This window comes from Paroedura picta, chromosome 6 (genome assembly GCF_049243985.1).
Source record: "Paroedura picta isolate Pp20150507F chromosome 6, Ppicta_v3.0, whole genome shotgun sequence".
NCBI lineage: Eukaryota > Metazoa > Chordata > Lepidosauria > Squamata > Gekkonidae > Paroedura > Paroedura picta.
In genome coordinates this window covers 17,330,312-17,348,266 of record NC_135374.1, presented here as the reverse complement: position 1 = coordinate 17,348,266, position 17,955 = coordinate 17,330,312, and the positions used below count along the sequence as shown (strand labels likewise).

Genomic DNA, 17,955 nt, shown 5'->3' with positions numbered 1-17,955 from the left:
ATGTCTTCCCAGCTTTTAGATAGGGCTTTGCGGGTGGTGCGTATTTGGTTCAATCCGTGCTAAAAACAGAAGAGTGTATTTGAGAAAATAGTTTCAGGAGGACGAAAAGAGCATTGTGATAACCAACCCTGCTGCTCTAACACGTTTTCGACTGTAAACATAATTGAGACGTCTATTTTAGTTTCTTGTTCTTCCCACAGCTGTTTATGTCACTTTTTTTTTTTAAGGGAGATTATGCATTCTCAGCTTGAACAGACCCCATATGAGGTGACGTTTTGCTTCTCTTACGCAAGCCTGTGGATCATTTCTGCAATCACGCTTTGCATTTATGCAGAACTTTTTAGGACTTTTATAGTGATGCACATCCATTGTCTTGTAGCAATTTGCTTTTTCTGGGTTCTCCCCATCTGCTAAAGTAAGGTGGCTTGAGAAAAAGTTGTGGGATGTTTTCGATCTTCCTTGAAGGCTCTTCTTGGGCTCTCCCTACCTGCTAAGGTATGGGGGCTTCTGATAAGCTGCAGGGTCTTGGTGGTGGCGGCATCCCATCTATGTAATGTCCTCTTTTGTAAACTCTTCTAAATGTCAGCATTGCTGCATTTCAGATCCCAGGAAATTCCTTGCTAGTCCTACATGGTTCGGGTTGACTCTCGCTTGGCTCCTGCAGTGCGGTGATAAATTGAGTTTACTGCTGTTTTCATATTCACTTGTTAATCTTTTCTTGAATTCACTCAGCTAATAATTTTCATTCCCTGAAAAGTTTGTGTACTGACGTGTATTTATCTTGCGCTGCGTTGTTCAACGTTCATGCATCAGTTTTATTGTTCTTCTGGGAGCTGCTGTGCACCGAAAGTTGTCCGGAAAAGCAAGATGTGGCTCACATTTGAATAAAAGGGCAAACAATTGAACCTTTTGCATTCACATTCAACTGACCCTGCAAGTGGGGAGTAAGGGGTGTTCCTGCTTGCTCTTAGCCACTGTGCCAATCCTTTAGAGCAGTGGTTCTCAACCTGGGGGTCGGGACCCCTTTGGGGGTCGAATGACCCTTTCACAGGGGTCATGTCAGGGCAAGCAGCTTAGCTGGGGGGGGGCGCTGTCCACACAACAGCCTTGCGGGGTAGATAGATCGAGATAGAACGTTTGTCTGTCTGGAACGGCAGAAAAGAGTAAGATGGGCATGGTGGGACAAGAGGCAGAACTAAACTGAGAAACCCCAGGAAAAAAACCAATTTATATACAATCATGAACAATGGATCCTCACGCCATTGGTCAGTTTCAGTTTAAATTCTGTGAAAGAACCCTTGCATAATTTGGTGGTTGGGGGTCAGCACAACATGAGGAACTGTATTACAGGAAGGTTGAGAACGACAGAGTTAGAGAGTCAGTTGTCAGACTTCATCTCGATCGCAAACATGTCCTTTTAATAATGAAAATAAACTTTATTTTGCACTGTGGGTGATCTGTAATTTTTTAAAAAACTTGAGTAAACAAATGGGGGGGGGAGAGGAAACAACACTTCCATGACAGTTGGGAGAAGAAAAAAAAAACCTTTTTGACTTGCATGATTTAGAACCGAACTACAAGGGATGGCAACCACAGCTCCATCTGCTGGTCCCCGACGCCATTTTAGAAACATTTGTGCTTCTTCAAAAATTACTTCAAGGCCTGATCTGAACTTGGGTGCACAGTATGGTGGCCCCAGGGGTTCTTGCCCTCTCCTGGTGCCTTTTCATGTGTAGAAACAGCCATGGGAGACCTGCTTATGCGCCTGAAATTGTGTGTGTGGGGGGGGGGGCAAGAGTGCCTGGGCCTATCACTCCACACACTTTGATCTGGATCAAGGCCTGGTGGTACTTTTTAAAGAACCGCAAATGCTTCCAAAATCACCCCAGTGGCCATAGGATGAAGCCATGAGTGCTGTCAGTTTTTGTTTGGCCTTGGGTATTTTAGCCCCTCCTCCTTCCTCATTACATAGAACTCAGAAGGCGAGTGACTAAAGGAAATCCTGAGTGCTGTTTTGTTATGAAGCCCAAACCCATAGAGTCTAGAGCAACTTTTTTCAACCTTTTGAACATCGAGGAGCCCCTGAAATAAATTTTCATACTTCAGGGAGCCCCCGGAAGTGATGTCAGCTGGCCATGCCCCCTGGAAGTGACATCACAACCCGTACCCTTAGACTTCCTCCCTCCCCTTGTCTTTTCTACAGCTATGGCGGCTCTGCCTCATGTAAGCTGGAAAAAGTAGTTGAGAAGAAAGCCCAGATCCCCCCCCCCGACACACACACACACACACACACACACACACACGCCATGCCACTTCAGAGCTCCCATGAACCCCAGGGAATCCCTGGCCTAGAGGCTAGAAGGTCCATTTCAAATTATTTATTTATTTTATTTATTTATTTAGATTTATATACCACCCTCCCTGAAGGCTCAGGGAAGGAGGCAAATTACAGTGAAGGAGGCAATGGAATTGGGGAGGGGATGTATGATTTCTAGCAGAGAACAAAGGTCAGCTCCTGGATTCAAAACAGCTGTGGCAAAGGTTTGTATATATAGAATCATAGAGTTGGAAGGGGACAAACAGGCCATCTAGTCCAACCCCCTGCTCAACGCAGGATCAGCCCAAAGCATCCTAAAGCAGGATGGATCCCCTCGTAATAGTATCACCATTAGTATCTGGAAGAATCCCCTTGTAATAGTATCACCACACTTTTCTTCAATCACGATGGGGTCCATGGGCCTTGTTTGTGTCCCCATCCCTTTGGTCGAGAAGGTCAAGGTGGCAGGCACTCGTGCCCCCTTCCTGTTTTAACCTCACAACCACCTGTGGGTTAGGGTAGGCTAAGAGAATGCCTCGCTATGATTGCCTAGAGCAGGGGTAGTCAAACTGCAGCCCTCCAGATGTCCATGGACTACAATTCCCAGAAGCCCCTGCCAGCGAATGCTGGCAGGGGCTTCTGGGAATTGTAGTTCATGGACATCTGGAGGGCCGCAGTTTGACTACCCCTGGCCTAGAGAGCTACGTGGAAGAATGGCTATTTGAATCCAAAGCACTAGCCTTACAGTCATTCTGGCCCTCAGGAGAGACTAGTCGTCCCCACGCAGGGACTGATCAGAACCATGAATGTGGCTAAACAATATTCATATGTGGCCTGAAAAACCATGAAGAGTATGCCCTCCCTCCGCAGCCCTGCTTAAAGCAAAATGCCCCACCAAGAAACCTAGTTCCAACCTGCGTCTAGTCGTTGCATCCTCCTCCCATAACATTAAATTCTCTTCCCTCAACAATTAACCGCCTCACCAGGTTTTGTGCATGCACTGATTTCATGGGCGCACATCACGATCTCTTGGCGGCCTGAAAGAAGGTAATTTTCTCTTCACTTCTTTCCCCTTCTCTCTTTAATTCATGAACAAATTATTCTAGTTTTTCCATAATTATTTACATTGCTTACAGGGGAGTGTTAGCTGATAAATGGACCTTTTCTATCCTGTCCTTTTTGATTGATTTTGTCACCCTAAAAAACAACCAAGCCTGATGATTTTATCATGTCTTTTGTTATTATTTTGAGTTGTTTGGATTTATAACAATTAGAAGAAGAGTTGGTTCTTATATGCAGCTTTTCTCTACCCAAAGCAGCTTACGTACATTTGCCTTCCCTTTCCCCACAACAGACACCCTGTGGGGTGGGTGAGGCTGAGAGAGCCCTGATATCACTGCCCGGTCAGAACAGTTTTATCAGTGCCGTGGCGAGCCCAAGGTCACCCAGCTGGCTGCATGTGGAGGAGCAGGGAATCAAACCTGGCTCGCCAGATTAGACGTCTGCACTCCTAACCACTACACCAAGCTGGCTTTCTTTATTCCATTCTCTTATCTTGTACAGGTTTGTATAATTTATTTATTTTACTGGCTGCCTTGTGTAATTTGTATTTTATCAATTTATGTGTGTCAAAATAAGACCTCTGAGGAAGACCCAGTGAAGGTTGAAACACATTACATCTAAGGCCAAAGATTGTACAGTGCATAATTTTCCAATAATGGCCAATGGGCTTTGTGTGTCTTGTTAACCTTAATTTTTTTTTAAAAAGCTGTGCACAAGAAATCTGCTCCACTTAATATTTCTTCTAAGGCCTTGGACGAGGAGCGTGTCTCATGGCTTAAGTGCCACTCAGTGCTTAACACCCACTCAGGGCAACTGTCCTGCTCTGAGTGCCTCCTCTTCCTCCAACTGGCTTGCCTGTCTGTCCAGCGGTCAGCCAATCGCCTTCTGTCCCCCACCTGACCAGCCCCCTCCTCCTTCCACTTCCCTCTGAGGCTTGGAGGCTGCAACCCCCTGCTGTGTGAGAGCTGCCCCTGCTCGCCCGTGAGTTCCCTAACAGTTGCCTGCAGCCTTTCCAGGTCCTGGGGGGAGGGGGAGGCCGTCCGCAGAGTTCTTTCACTCCACTCTCCCTCCTCCCATCTAGCTCCCATTGTATTCCTGAATGCAACAGGCTTGGCCCCTTGTGTATATATAATTTTGTAACCTGTTATCTAAATGGCACAGACCTCCAACCTTCCAGGTCCTAGTTAATTCCAGTCAGGTGTCTGTTCCATGCAACATTTTGGCCCTCCTTGTTCTTTGATGCACTGTGTGAGATAGGATGCTGGCCTAAATGGACCACTCTTCTGATTCAGCAGGACTCTTCTGAGGTTCTTAGGAAGGCCTTGGCCTCTACACTGTTGCTGGCCCTCTGAAGGAACTGGTTGGCTACTATGCGAAATAGGATGCTGGAGCAGATGGACCACTGGTCTGATTCAGCAGAATTCTTCTGAGGTTCTTATTACTACTATACTCCTAGGCTGAGATCTGGGCCTATTCTGCACACAATAGATAATGCACTTTCAGTGCACTTTAGAAGTAGATTTTCCTGTTCTGCACAGGAAAATCCAACTGCCAAAGCACATTGAAAGTGCATTATCCTGTGTGTGCAGAATGGTCTCCTGTGAAAAAAACTACAGTGGAGAAAAGAGGTCCTTTAACCAAACATCCTCTTTTTAATGCCAATTTCAGCCACTTTGTTTGAAATATAGTTCAGTGTGGCTTACTCACTTTGAGTACCCTTGTTGCCATTTTAGCTGTGTTGGCATCTTGTGCATCGCTCTCTGCTTTCATCCTCCTGTCCTTTATACCCTCCAAGTCTCCCTTTCTTCCTGTGTGCCCCTTCCAAATTGATGTTTTGGCATACTGTACTGGGTTGTTTTATGGCAGTGCTTGGTTTTAATATTGGTTGGTGGTTTGTAGAAGCTGCAGGGGATAAAGCAATAAGCAAACAGGGTGACTTGTGCCAGTCGGAGAGCAGCAAAGCTGGCCACCAACAGACAAGGTGTGTGTGTGTGTGGGGTTGGTTATACATCCTTTGGAGATTTCCCAGGCAAAAAAGAAAGAAGACCCCAAATAGCTTCAAGAGGATTGAGCATTCTCTAGTAAGTATATGGCAGCGAAAAGGGGAAATATCCTAATCATTATCCCACTTCACCATCATCAGTAGGTAGATCTGGGGAGGGGGGAAGCTCCATGCTGGCACCATCAACAGGGCCCCATCCATGATTACTTAAATCTAGAGACTGAGGCCATGGACAACTTTTTCTACAAACTTAAGACAAGTTTGTTTGCTGAAAAATTTGAAAAATGGGGGGCTTAACTCCTCCAACGATAAAAGGAATACCAGCAGCTTTAGTAAACGAATGCTGTCAATGGTCATTGCTAGGGAATCATAACAGTATTGCCAGCCTTCAAGCCTTGGTTTCAATCAGGAAAAAGCAGGGGCATGGCCCTTTCCAAATCCCTTTTGGCCTTCAAGGGACTTACCAAGGCCAAGCCTACCAGCAGCCACTGGAATACCCCCACTATTCTTCACCAGCAATCACTGCATGAAAACCCTTGGTGTAATGCAGTGGATTCATGGTTTTTATGCAGTGCTTCGAGGACTCGAACCCGGACCCTGTTCTTTGTGCGTGCGTGTGTGCGAGGGACACTCGCATACAACCAACCAACCAACCAACCTTTCCACAACCGATTGTCACTTTGAGACACGTGTGTGGCAGCAGAAAGCGCCAAAGTCGCTTCTGCGAGGATCCACCCCTGGGGAGGGGACCACGCCAGCCCCCAATTTCCTACCCGGGGGTACTAGGCTGCGCTGCTCCCTCTCCTCTCCTCTCCCCACCCCTCGCCCCGCCGCCGCCGCCGCTCCTCCCGTGCCCCCGTGGCCAGAAGGCGCCTCTGTCGCCGCCGCCGCCACCGCCTTTCCTCCGCGCGGAGCCGTCGCCGGCTTGTTTTCCTGCCCTCCGCGGTCGTGGCCGGGCGGAGCGAGCGAGCGAGCGGGTCTCCGGAGCGCTCCCCGGCCCAGGCGGGCTCCCGGCCCAAAGTCTGGGCGAAAGTGTGCGCGGCGCCGCTGGCCAAGAGTCGAGGCGGGGTGTGTGCGTGTGTGTGTGTGCGCGCAAGGCGGGGAAGCCAGCCCCCCGCAGGAGGTTGGGATCCGGCTCCCCGCTGGGAGAAGGACTTTCCTCTCCGGGGTTGGAGCTGCCGGGAGCGAGAGCGAGCGCCGAGGCACGTGGGGGGCGCAACCTGTCTCCAGTTCTTCTTGCTCCAACTTGCCTAAGAATACTGCCCCCCCCCCTCCCTCCCTGCCTGCCTGCCTGCAGCCAGCCAATTAAACCCCAAAAGTTATCGCGGATCGAGCGCGGAGAGGGAAGCGCTCTGCGGGCAGTGGGGAAAGTGCGCCGGGAAAGAAGAGCTGTCCTTTGCGAGAGGGCGGTCGCCTTCGCTTCGTGTTCCCGGAGACGCCGCGCCGAGCGCCAAGGGGCTCCGATGAGACTGCCGGCGCCTTTGCTCCTTTACATCGTGGCCTGGGCCAACTTTTGCCCCCGGCAGGGCGCCGGCGCCCAGAACGGATCTATCCGGGCGCTGCGAGCCTCGAACCTGCGGAGAGACGGTGAGTGAATCCGCTTCTGGCCCCGGTTAGTGCTTGAGGACCCGGGCTCTGGAGACCGGGCGGACGCTGGTGAAGAGGCGCCCCCTGGAAGGTGTCTTGAGAGGTGCGCTTTGAAGGAAGACAGAAAAGGTGACAAAGTTTGTGTGTGTTTGTGGGGGGGGGGGGGTTGACCGTGTACCCCCCCCCCCCACACACACAAACACACTGACTTTTTAAGGGATGCTTTTGTTGTTGTTGTTAAGTGCAAAGTCGTGTCCGACCCATCGCGACCCCATGGACAATGATCCTCCAGGCCTTCCTGTCCTTTACCATTCCCCGGAGTCCATTTAAGTTTGCACCTACTGCTTCAGGGACTCCATCCAGCCACCTCATTCTCTGTCGCCCCCTTCTTCTTTTGCCCTCGATCGCTCCCAGCACTAGGCTCTTCTCCAGGGAGACCTTCCTTCTCATGAGGTGGTCAAAGGGATGCTTTTCATACTAAGCATTTGGTACATGAAAGTGACATCTAGGACTTATCAAGCCACAGTTAAGCCTGTTCTTGGATGGGCACCATAGGTAGAGAGGCGGATGTTGGGTTTCTTCCTACAGGAAATGCCAGTGGTGGTTAAGAGTGGCAGCCTCCAATCTGGAGATTTGGGTTTGATTCTCCACTCCTTCTCTGCATGAAGCCAGCTGGGTGACCTTGGGCCAGTCACAGCTCTCTTAGAGCTGTTGTCATGGAGCAGTTCTCTTAGAGCTCTCTCAGCCCCACCTGCCTCACAGGGTGTCTGTTGTTGGGAGAGGGAGGGAAAGAGGCTTGTTAGCCACTTGGGGTACTGAAAAGTAGGGTATAAAATCCAGCTCTTTTTCTTTCTATCTTAGAAATGCAGAACTTTGGGAGGGACTAGAGCACCCCAAATACTGTTTATCACTCTGGGATGCAAACTTGTGCATGGTTACTCCATTGAATCCAGTAGGGCTTGCTTGGAGTTAAAAGTGCATTGTGGACACATTGAGGGGAGCCAAGAGCTGCAACGTGCCCATTCTTTGGGGAATGGCTGGCTGGTGTGGCTTTGATCCCTCCCCACATCGCATGTGGGGCCATGAAGCCCACCATCCCTTTCCAACATGGAAGATCTTCTCTGTAGCAAACTTCATGAAACTTACACAACAACATTGGAGTCCAGTAGCACCTTTAAGACCAACAAAGATTGATTCAAGATTGATTAAAGGTGCTATTGGGCTCAAGTTTTGTGGTGCTGCTACAGACCAACACAGCCACCCACTCATATGCATGAAACCAGGACTTAGATGATAACTCGGGATCATCCGATGCGTGGAGCATTCACCACTTTGTGCCGTATATATACATGTAATGTACACGCACTGGAAAGCAATATATACAGAATATGATGCAACGAATCGTTGCAAATCCTGAATTACATTTTACCGATACTGTTGTGCTTTCCATGTTATGACGGGGAAGTTGTGAAGGTGTGACCCCCGCAAAATATACCGAAGGGTGGAAATTCAGTGGAAAGATATCTGAAAGAGACCATAGAGCAGGGGTAGTCAAACTGCGGCCCTCCAGATGTCCATGGACTACAATTCCCATGAGCCCCTGCCAGGGGCTCCTGGGAATTGTAGTCCATGGACATCTGGAGGGCCGCAGTTTGACTACCCCTGCCATAGAGGGCTCATTCCAACAAGACAGGGGCTGGGAGTTGCACCCTCTGATTTAGATGTGCCTCAATAGGAGAGTGGCCAATGACTCTTCGATCAGTGGACATGAATACTTTGTAGGCATGCTGTCCCCGGGGTCAGTCTCAGGCATCTCCAGCTTCAAGACCACAAAAGCAAGGCTGGGGGGGGTATTTTGTCTGGGACTTTCGAGAGGCAGGGTCATTCAGAACAGATGGCCAGTGGCATGGGAGCTTCACCCAGATGTGCAGAGATTGTTGACGGTTTCCGATCCTCAGATCTTTCTCAGCTTTCTTACATTGCCACTAGAGCAGGGGTAGTCAAACTGCGGCCCTCCAGATGTCCATGGACTACAATTCCCAGGAGCCCCCTGCCAGCGTTCGCTGGCAGGGGGCTCCTGGGAATTGTAGTCCATGGACATCTGGAGGACCGCAGTTTGACTACCCCTGCACTAGAGCATTAGAAAGTCTAGCTGTTGGAACTTTCCTGGAGCTGGGCAGCTCTGGTGGTTACTGTAGGTGTGCGTTCGTCAGACGGCTTCATTCTCCTAGGTTGCTGTGCACAAAATAGAAGGCGATTTGCAAGCGAGAGAGTGGGAGGAGTTAATGGATGCCTTGAAGCCATCCTGTGAGCTCTCGGGAAAGCATAGTTTTCAAGGTGGGCAGGGCTTGTTCTTCATCTTCCCAGACTGTACTCCTGGCTCCTGGAAATTGCGGCTTCGTTTCGAAGCAGCCAGTCCCGAATGCACCAGAGGAGGTATTTAATTTGTCCTTTATTTCCTGCAATCTCATAGGTTTCACCCTTTCTCAGTGAAAAGGAATAAAGGGCTGGCTGCAAGCTTCAGAGTGCAGTTGATGGAACTACTAGATCCTGACCACTCCTGGTATCTCAAATGGGAGGTGTGCCGAGGACCTCTTCTGACCCCAAACACCCGCCTGTATATTGTTAGGGAGAGGGCTGGCAGGCAGGAGGGTCAGGTTAACAGTGAGAGGAAACATGTTCTGCCCAGGTCATTAGCCACCACTTTCTTCTTAGATCTCTGTTTCTCGCACTTTTTGGAACTGGATCCCTCACTCTAAGTTAGCATCACTTAGAAAATCCCCAGTGTAGATGCCAGCATGCAAGGGAGCGTTTGCTACTTACTGCTGAATGCAAGAGTCAGTGAACTGCAGTTCTCACTCAGACTTCTCAAAAACGGAGCAGGCCAACATCTCTAAGCCCCTGAAAGAAGAGAAAGCAGCAGCTCTTCTGGGGCTCCTTTGGGGCAGGGAGGGGTACGGTGACCTCCCTAAATCCAGTGTGGATGAATGAAGGTCCTCTTGCCGGTGTTGTCATGGGTGATGGAGAGAAGGGTCCTCTCCTTCTTGGAACATCACTTCTTCCAGTTTGGAGAGCCAGTTTGGTGTAGTGGTTGGGAGTGCGGACTTCTAATCTGGCATGCCGGGTTCAATTCTGCACTCGGCCACATGCAGCCAGCTGGGTGACCTTGGGCTCCTCACGGCACTGATAAAATTGTTCTGACTGAGCAGTGATATTAGGGCTCTCTCAGCCTCACCCACCTCACAGGGTGTCTGTTGTGGGGAGAGGAAAGGGAAGGCGATTGTAAGCCTCTTTGAGCATCCTTCGGGTAGAGAAAAGCGGCATAGAAGAACCAATTCTTCTTCTTCTTCTTCTTCTTCTTCTTCTTCTTCTTCTTCTTCTTCTTCTTCTTCTTCTTCTTCTTCTTCCCCAAGATGTCCTGTCTTAGATACCATAGATTGACAGTCTTGAGAATCTCCTGACTGACTCTTTAGTCGCTTTGACATAGTTTCTTGGCAGAGTTCTGAGTGTCAGCAGAGTTTAAATAGGCACCGACATGTCGAGCACCAAGCTGCTTAAAAGAATAAAATAGTTTTGTTAAGAACAGAAACAGACTTTGCATAGAGGCCTAACTAACTGTCTAACTGTTGTTCTGCATTCATTCTGTCTGTTCTGTCCTGGAGGCAAGCCGGGAGGATGTCTCCAATGAGACAACCAGGACCCTAGAGGAGAGTATTTGATAAAAATATTAGGAAGTTCCTCATCTAACCAGAAGTGTGTATGCACACAAAAGCCCCTCTGATGCCCCCTGCAGGACCCTCATCACATGGTTCTGAATCATGCATGTTACAGAAGATCTTGCATATTCCCACATTTAGTCCTAGTCTGTATGTCAGACTGTCTGAATTGAGTGTATCTTCTTGTGTGTATCGTCTTGTAAAGCATTTAGCAAAGGGGTGGAGGAAGCTTCACAATAGCTTGAGCTTCTATTGGAGGAGAGTCTATTTTATGGTGGCTGAAGGACAAAATGCCAACCCACAGTCATGTATAGGCACTGTCCCTCTACTGGTCTACCTTGCATGGGTGATCTCCACAAATGGCGACAAGCCCAGTCTTTCAGTCCTGTGAATCCTCTCCCTTCCCTGAGGCCTGCTGTTTGTCTGCACACTGCCTTGAACTTCTTGCAGCAGTAGCCATGGGGGGGGGGGTCTAAGAGTCACACTGATTCAGGCAGAACCAAAAGGTTTGAGATATTTCTGGTTTGGGGTTTGTTTTGTACAGAGAGCGGAGTGAAAGAAGGCATGCAGGAGGGAAAACATGCAATGGTGAATGCATCGTGCCCTCCCCCCCCCCCTAAATTTTAGATATGCAAGGATGTACAGCCACACAGCTGAAATTCAATACTTTTCTATAGCAAATGTTTGTGCACGAAAGCCCCTGTAGGGAAAGCAGCAAGCAGATCTCCAAGAAGTCTAAAGGGTTGAAATAGGCGTGTTATTTCTCAGGCAGAACAGTTTTTCCTTGGCCAGCCAGCTTCTGTTTTAGCAGACTCCTTGGGGTGCAACCGAATGGAGTTTCTCTCCATTCTTGCTTCAGCCAAATTAGGCATCCCAGAGATATTTCCGGGTGGGGAGTGGGAGGGGGGGGATGACAACGTAAGTACGTACATATTTATTTTTTTGATTTATTTATTTTGAGATTTTTTTATACTGCATCCTTGTGAACGGTCACCTTGGGGCGGTTCACAGCGCTCAAAAATAGACATCATTTCAACGATCAATAAAAATTAAAAGATTACAAAGAGTAATTAAAATTCTTCTATCTAATTATAGCTGCTGGACCCGTGGGGCAAGAAGAAGAGAAGGAGGGAAGAAGAGGGAAGGGAGGCCTGGGCAGATGTTCATTGAGTTTTTCCATTGGCCTCAGCAATATGCGTTGCGGAAGAGCTGCGGAACTCTGAGAGTTCCGACAGGGCTCTGTTCTCTCCTGGGAGCTCATTCCACCATGCGATTCTAGCATGCGATACTAATAACTCAGCCTTGTGGCCTTTGCAGCCTGTACTGCAGGGGTAGTCAAACTGCGGCCCTCCAGATGTCCATGGACTACAATTCCCAGGAGCCCCTGCCAGCGAATGCTGGCAGGGGCTCATGGGAATTGTAGTCCATGGACATCTGGAGGGCCGCAGTTTGACTACCCCTGCTGTACTGGTTCCACAGCGATGCCCCCCCCTTCCGTTTTGCCAATGGGAGGCATGATTTGGATGGACGTCTGACGACTGGACAGGTTTACATGCTCCTTGTTCCCACCCCTGGTCATGGCGCAGTGATGTTTGCATCCTGCAAACTCTGTCTGGTGTTTACTGTTTATTATTTATTATTATTATTGATTGCATTTGTATACTGCTCTTCCCCCATGGACAGGCCTCAGGGCAGTTCACAGCAAAAAAACAACCAACAGTAAAACGTCACTGTCATCAACAGCAACAAACCCAGCATGAAACCACAATAATAACCATACCAGTGGAAACTAACCTCCGTTTCACACCCCTACCTATCTTTCTTCAAGGTGTTCATTTGTCAGTGGGTCCTGATAGAGAACTCACAAAACGGGGGCAGGAGGGAGAGGGAACGGGGAGGCTCCACTGGATTTTAGCCCCCCGTGGTCTCAACCCTAGTCCTGGTGGATGAGTGCTATTTTGTAGGCCCTGCAGAACTCTGATAGCTCCATCAAGGCCTGGAACTCAGCTGGCAACTTGTTCCACAAGGCTGGAGCCATGGCAGGAAAAGCTCTGTCTCTGGCCGAGATCAGGTGGGCCTCTCTAGGGTGAGGGGTCACCAGCATGTTGGTATTCGCTGACTGTAATGTGAACCCCTGAGCTGCTAGACTGCCAGATCCTGGCCAGATGGGACTCCATGGCCACTGTGCTGGTGGACGGTGCCATCAAGTCACAGACAATGGTGACCCTGCAGAGTTTCCAAGACAAGAGTCACTTAGAGGGGCTTGCACATGTCTGACCTTGTGGGTGGTCTCCCCTCCAAACACCAACTGGGGCTGACCCTGCTTGGCTCCGAAGATCTGATAGGATCAGACTACCCTGGGTCATTCAGGTCAGGCCCACGGGACAAAATAATAGACCTAGTAGTTTTCGAATTTCACTTTATAGACCTGTGTAGGTTCTAAGCTTGAACTTAGTCAGGGGGGCAATGCTGGGACCAGGCTGTACTGGCTTAATCTCCTCCTGCTTTGTTATGCAGTGGGGTGGGGTCATGTTTGGCACGCATCCCTCTGGTTTCTTGTTTAGAAATCAATATTTTTTTACTGAAGGAACAGTCTGCGGCTCAGCGCTTGAAAACAAGCTTTGCATTCAGGCCGCAGGTGCTGGGAAAGGGCCTTTCTCTTAGACCCTGGACCGCTGCCACCAGCCAGCGTAGACAATACTGAGCAATGGGAGCCAATTGCCCAACTTGGTATAACTCCATTTCATGTCTCTATATTTATTCACTCCAACCCTCGACAGCTGGGTGGCCCAGCCCTCCCTCCCTGGGAACTTGCTTGAATGTGTGCATCCTGAGTCAAGAGGAACTATATCCCCACCCGGATTCTGCACCTGGCTCCTGATAGCTGAATCCCAGCCATTGTAACCCACACTATGCTAGTTATTACTTAGTCTAGACCAGCCTTCTTCCGCCATGGAGAAACCCCTGAAATATGTTTTGAGACTTGGAGGAGCTCTGGAACTGGGCTGGAAGTGGTCAGATGGCCATGCCTCCCTGCCACACCCAAGGTCTGGGTGGAACAAAAAGAGGCAAGTTTGAGGTGGGAGAAGGCGTTCAGGCTCTGCCCCCTTTCCCGGGGGGGGGGGGTAACCACCCGAGAATGCCTCCCCCAGGTCAATGGAAGTGTCCAGTCCCCTGCTTTGGTGGTTATGCCAAGAGTAGCTTGTGACCGAGTTCATTAAGGCAAGATGCAGGGGAAACGCCTGGGAGCCCTTGGGAGCTCTTTTGGGAATCCCTGGTCTAGACTGTAGACCTCCCTGTTTACACGCGCATGTTTATACATGCCAATGTGGACAACAGTGGGCTGGGCGTAGAAGTATGTGATGTTGCCTTGTACTTAATCAGACTGCTGGTCAATCAAAGTCAGTACTCTGTACTCCACGGATTCCCAGCTTGGGCTCTGTGGACCCCCAGGGTCCACAGGAACCGCCATTTCTGTAGCTCCCCCTCCTGAGCAAGGGTCAGTTCTCTTGTGGTTTCTGCACCTGGGAGAGGGCAGCACATGCACGCCTACTCCTGCCTTAAACCACCTCCTGGCTCTCCCCTCCTTGGTCCTTTTCAAACTGGCCTGTTAATGCAGATGGTGATGTCACTTTTGATGACGTCGCTTCCGGGAGGCGTGTAGGGAGGCGTGGCCAGCTGACATCACTTCTGGGGCTCCTCAAAGCCTGAGAAATTATTTCAGGGGCTCCTCCATGGCCAAAGGTTTGACAAAGGCTGGTCTACTCAGACAGGGAGCAGCTTTCCAGCAGCTTAGGTAGAGATTTTTCATATAACCCATCCCTTGATCCTTTTAATGGGAGATACAGGGTATTGAACCTGAGACCTTTGGCATGCCGAGGAGATGCTCTCCCACTGAGCAATGACCCCCTCTCTATGTGATGTGCACCATTTCTGTCTGGCTGTCCACTCTTATCCTGTAGGAGTGTATTCACACATCCCTGGGGATTGTGCTATCATGGCCCTATAGTGGTCATTTGGACCTGGGTTGTCTTGCCTATACAGGATCTAGTTGGGAACAATTGCTATAGTGCAACAGTAGCGCAATATCCAAGGATTTGAGGCTGGAGCCTGGTGTCCTCAGAAAACACTATTTTCCAGGGACCCTTTTTTGTCCTTAATGTTGTGTGCCACATTCTTCCTTTATTCCTCCAAAACACTGCCAACCTGGCTCCAGCTCATACAGCTTCTGTGACGTTTGGTGGTGTCCTAACCTACTAGCTGGGAATTGCTGACACCAAGTAGATGAGTTTTAAAAGGTCTGTCCGGAACATGTTCCAACATTGCTACTTTAATTACAATGCAAGGACAAAACCTAATTCAGTAAAATACTCTGGGCTCATGTCCAGATTCCAGCAACCTTAGCTTGCTGATTTGCAAAGACATCTCTAGGGGATTCAGGTCTTTTGACTGCTGCAGAATGCAAGGATTAGAGGTCGGCAGCCTGGTGCCCCCCTCCCCCACCCCCCCAACCAAAAAAAGTTATTTCAGTCAATGGAAAAATAGCCTTTATTTTTATTTATTATTGTGGAATTTATATTCCCTCCTGTGTTTGGCAACTCGGGACAGATTACACTTTTATACAATAACAAATCCCTATAAAACTCTCAAAGTTAAAAAACAGTTCTATAATTTATTAAGATATAATGTATACCTATTAAAATGAGAATATTAAATATTAAAATGGGCCATGTGCTTTCTTCGTGGGTGGGGGGAGACTCAAAGCTGAAGCAGCTCTAACCAATAGATAAATTTTTCTCCTCTGGGGGGAAAACAGGTTATTTTATGGGGTCGGATGCAGACCCGTCAGTTCTTTGCCTTATTTTATTTTGTCTGTTCACAGCCTGATCTGCTCCTTCAGCACCTGCTTCTCCCCTTCTTTAAGAATTCTTCCTCATTCGTGATGGGATCCCATGCAACCAGGGATCCTCATCAGTAGCGATCCTCAACCTGTGGGCCGTGGACCACATGTGGTCCTTTGACTAATTGGAGGTGGGCCCCGAAGGACGCCTTCCCCCCCCCCCGGCCCTTTACTTCATCCCCCCCAGCCCTTTACAACACACTTCATTGTTGTGGTGTGTCTGTATCTTATTTTGAAGGGATGTCTAAACATTACCATAACGATCAGAGAGCGCTAGGGCAGTGGTTGAAAGTAGAGGATTAAACTACCCCCCCCCCACTGGGCCTCAGTAAAAGGCGTTGAGTGGTCCCCGGTGAGTGGTCCCCGGCGTTGAGTGGTCCCCGGTGATAAAAAGGTTGGGGACCACTGCTCATCAGGACACCACATACCAATGAGTTGGCTGGTGTCACAGGGCAATGGTCCCCAACCCAACCCCCGGGCCGGAGACCGATACTGGTCCATGGATCAGTCAGTACCGGGCCATAGCTCCTCCTCATCCTCCTTCCCAGCTGCTGCCTTGGGGGCTGCCCTGTCACTCTGCCGCCGGCTCACCTTTGGTGCTCTCCAGTGGCCGCCACGGCTGGGGCTCCCCCTCAGCATGGCAGGAAAGTCAGGCGCGCTGGCGGGAAAGCAAGTGGAACAGGGGCTCAGGCAGTGGCAACATCCCTCGGCAAAAGACTACCCCACCCCCCAGACCTTATTAAAATTGTCAAGCGTTGACCGGTCCCCAGTGAATGAGAAAAAGAAGAATAGGTTTGCTCATCTGTACCACTTGGCAACAGAAGGAGCCCCGGTTAAGGTGCCCCGGTCTGAACGTTGCCACCCTTCTGGTGGGATCTAGAGATCTCCTGGAATTACAAGTCATTTCCAGATGACAGAGATTAGTTCCCCTGGATAAAACGGCTGTTTTGGAATGTAGACTGTGGCAGTCTTTCTCAACTTTTTTACCTTTGAGAAATCCCTGGCAAAATCATGCAGAATCTGGTTGGGAAGCTTAGCTGTGTACATGCCCACCCAGGGCCCCTCCTCTTCCCACCCCCTCTAGGTCCATCATTGGCCATTAGGTCAACATGCGTGGTCATACGACCCAATAAATGGGAAACCCTACTAGGGCCATCAAGAAACTCCCGAGAGAGTCTGCTGTGTGTTATTAGGCCACGTTGAAGTCCTTTCCCTTTCCAAAGACCTGAGATGGGCCTCAGGCTCCACCCCACACCTCTCCAAGATATTCCCAACCCAGAGCTAGCAATCCTATTTGGTCCCCTCTTTCCCGCACCCTCCCTCCCTTCACAATGAGAAGCATCCTCTGCTTTGCTTTTGAGTACTCTGCGAAAGACTGCCAAGTGGGACCCTTTTTTAATGGATGGAAAAAGGTTTTTGGGCTCTACTCTCTTCTGCAACTTCCAACAAAAATGCGATTCATCTCCACGGCTCCCCCATCACCTAATACCAGCGGGAGACAAAGGCTGAGAGCTGGGCGCGTGCTCCCCATTTCTGGGCTAAGCCGAGATCTGAAAGTATAACTCTTCATTTACAGTGGTTCTGTTTGGCCACTGCGCTGTCTCATTAGCTATATTGTTGTCTCGGAGAACTGAAGAAACTCGGGGAAATTACAACTCTGACTTAGCCGTAATCAATACAATGGAGTTCAACAAAAGGCCCAGCTGTGGCAGGCCTGTTTTATCAGATAGATGTATATCATGGCAAGGCAGATATTTCAATTATAAACTCAGCCACAGTCTGGGGAGTTCGAGCAGCTTTTAAACTACTGAATGGTATTATCGGCACCAACCTCTGAGAACTCCCTAAAACGCTTTCTTTCCTTTTTTTCAAGAATATTTTTTTTCTCTAGTTCAGAGAATTTCATTCTTCTGAAAGAATTGCATGATGGGGGCTGAAGATACCAGGCAGACACCGGGAATTATCAGCGTGAGGAGATGAAGGAGATATCCTTTCCGCGACTCCAATAATCTGCAATTTTGATAATCTAAATCTACTCATGTCAGACCTTTAAATTGTGCTATTGCCGTGTTTCCAAATCACCTCACGGCCAAGGTCTGTGTTTCTGAATCAAAATGGGGTCTGAGAACGGTTACTGAATTTACCTCGTCTGCTGCTGAATTTTGCATAGACATTTCACGTTATGCTTCCTTTCTTTTTAAAAAGAATTCCGCCCCGCCTCTAGTTCAGACAATTTCATTCTTCTGAAAGAACTGCATGATGGGGACTGAAGATAGCAGGCAGACACCAGGAATTATCCTTTCCGCTACTCCAATAATCTGTGCAATTTTGATAATCTAAATCTACCTCATGTCAGACCTTTAAAGTGTGC

At 49.1% G+C, this 17,955-nt stretch overlaps 1 protein-coding gene across 1 annotated transcript in view; it reads left to right on the top strand.

The window, feature by feature from the left end:
* Nucleotides 1-6,230: 6,230 nt before the first annotated feature.
* Nucleotides 6,231-17,955, top strand: part of PDGFD (platelet derived growth factor D) — a 181,217-nt gene continuing 169,492 nt past the window's right edge. The window contains exon 1 of the mRNA XM_077341544.1: nucleotides 6,231-6,968. Coding sequence (XP_077197659.1) covers nucleotides 6,845-6,968 — 124 coding nt within the window. The 5' untranslated portion in view covers nucleotides 6,231-6,844. The remainder of the gene's footprint in view (nucleotides 6,969-17,955) is intronic.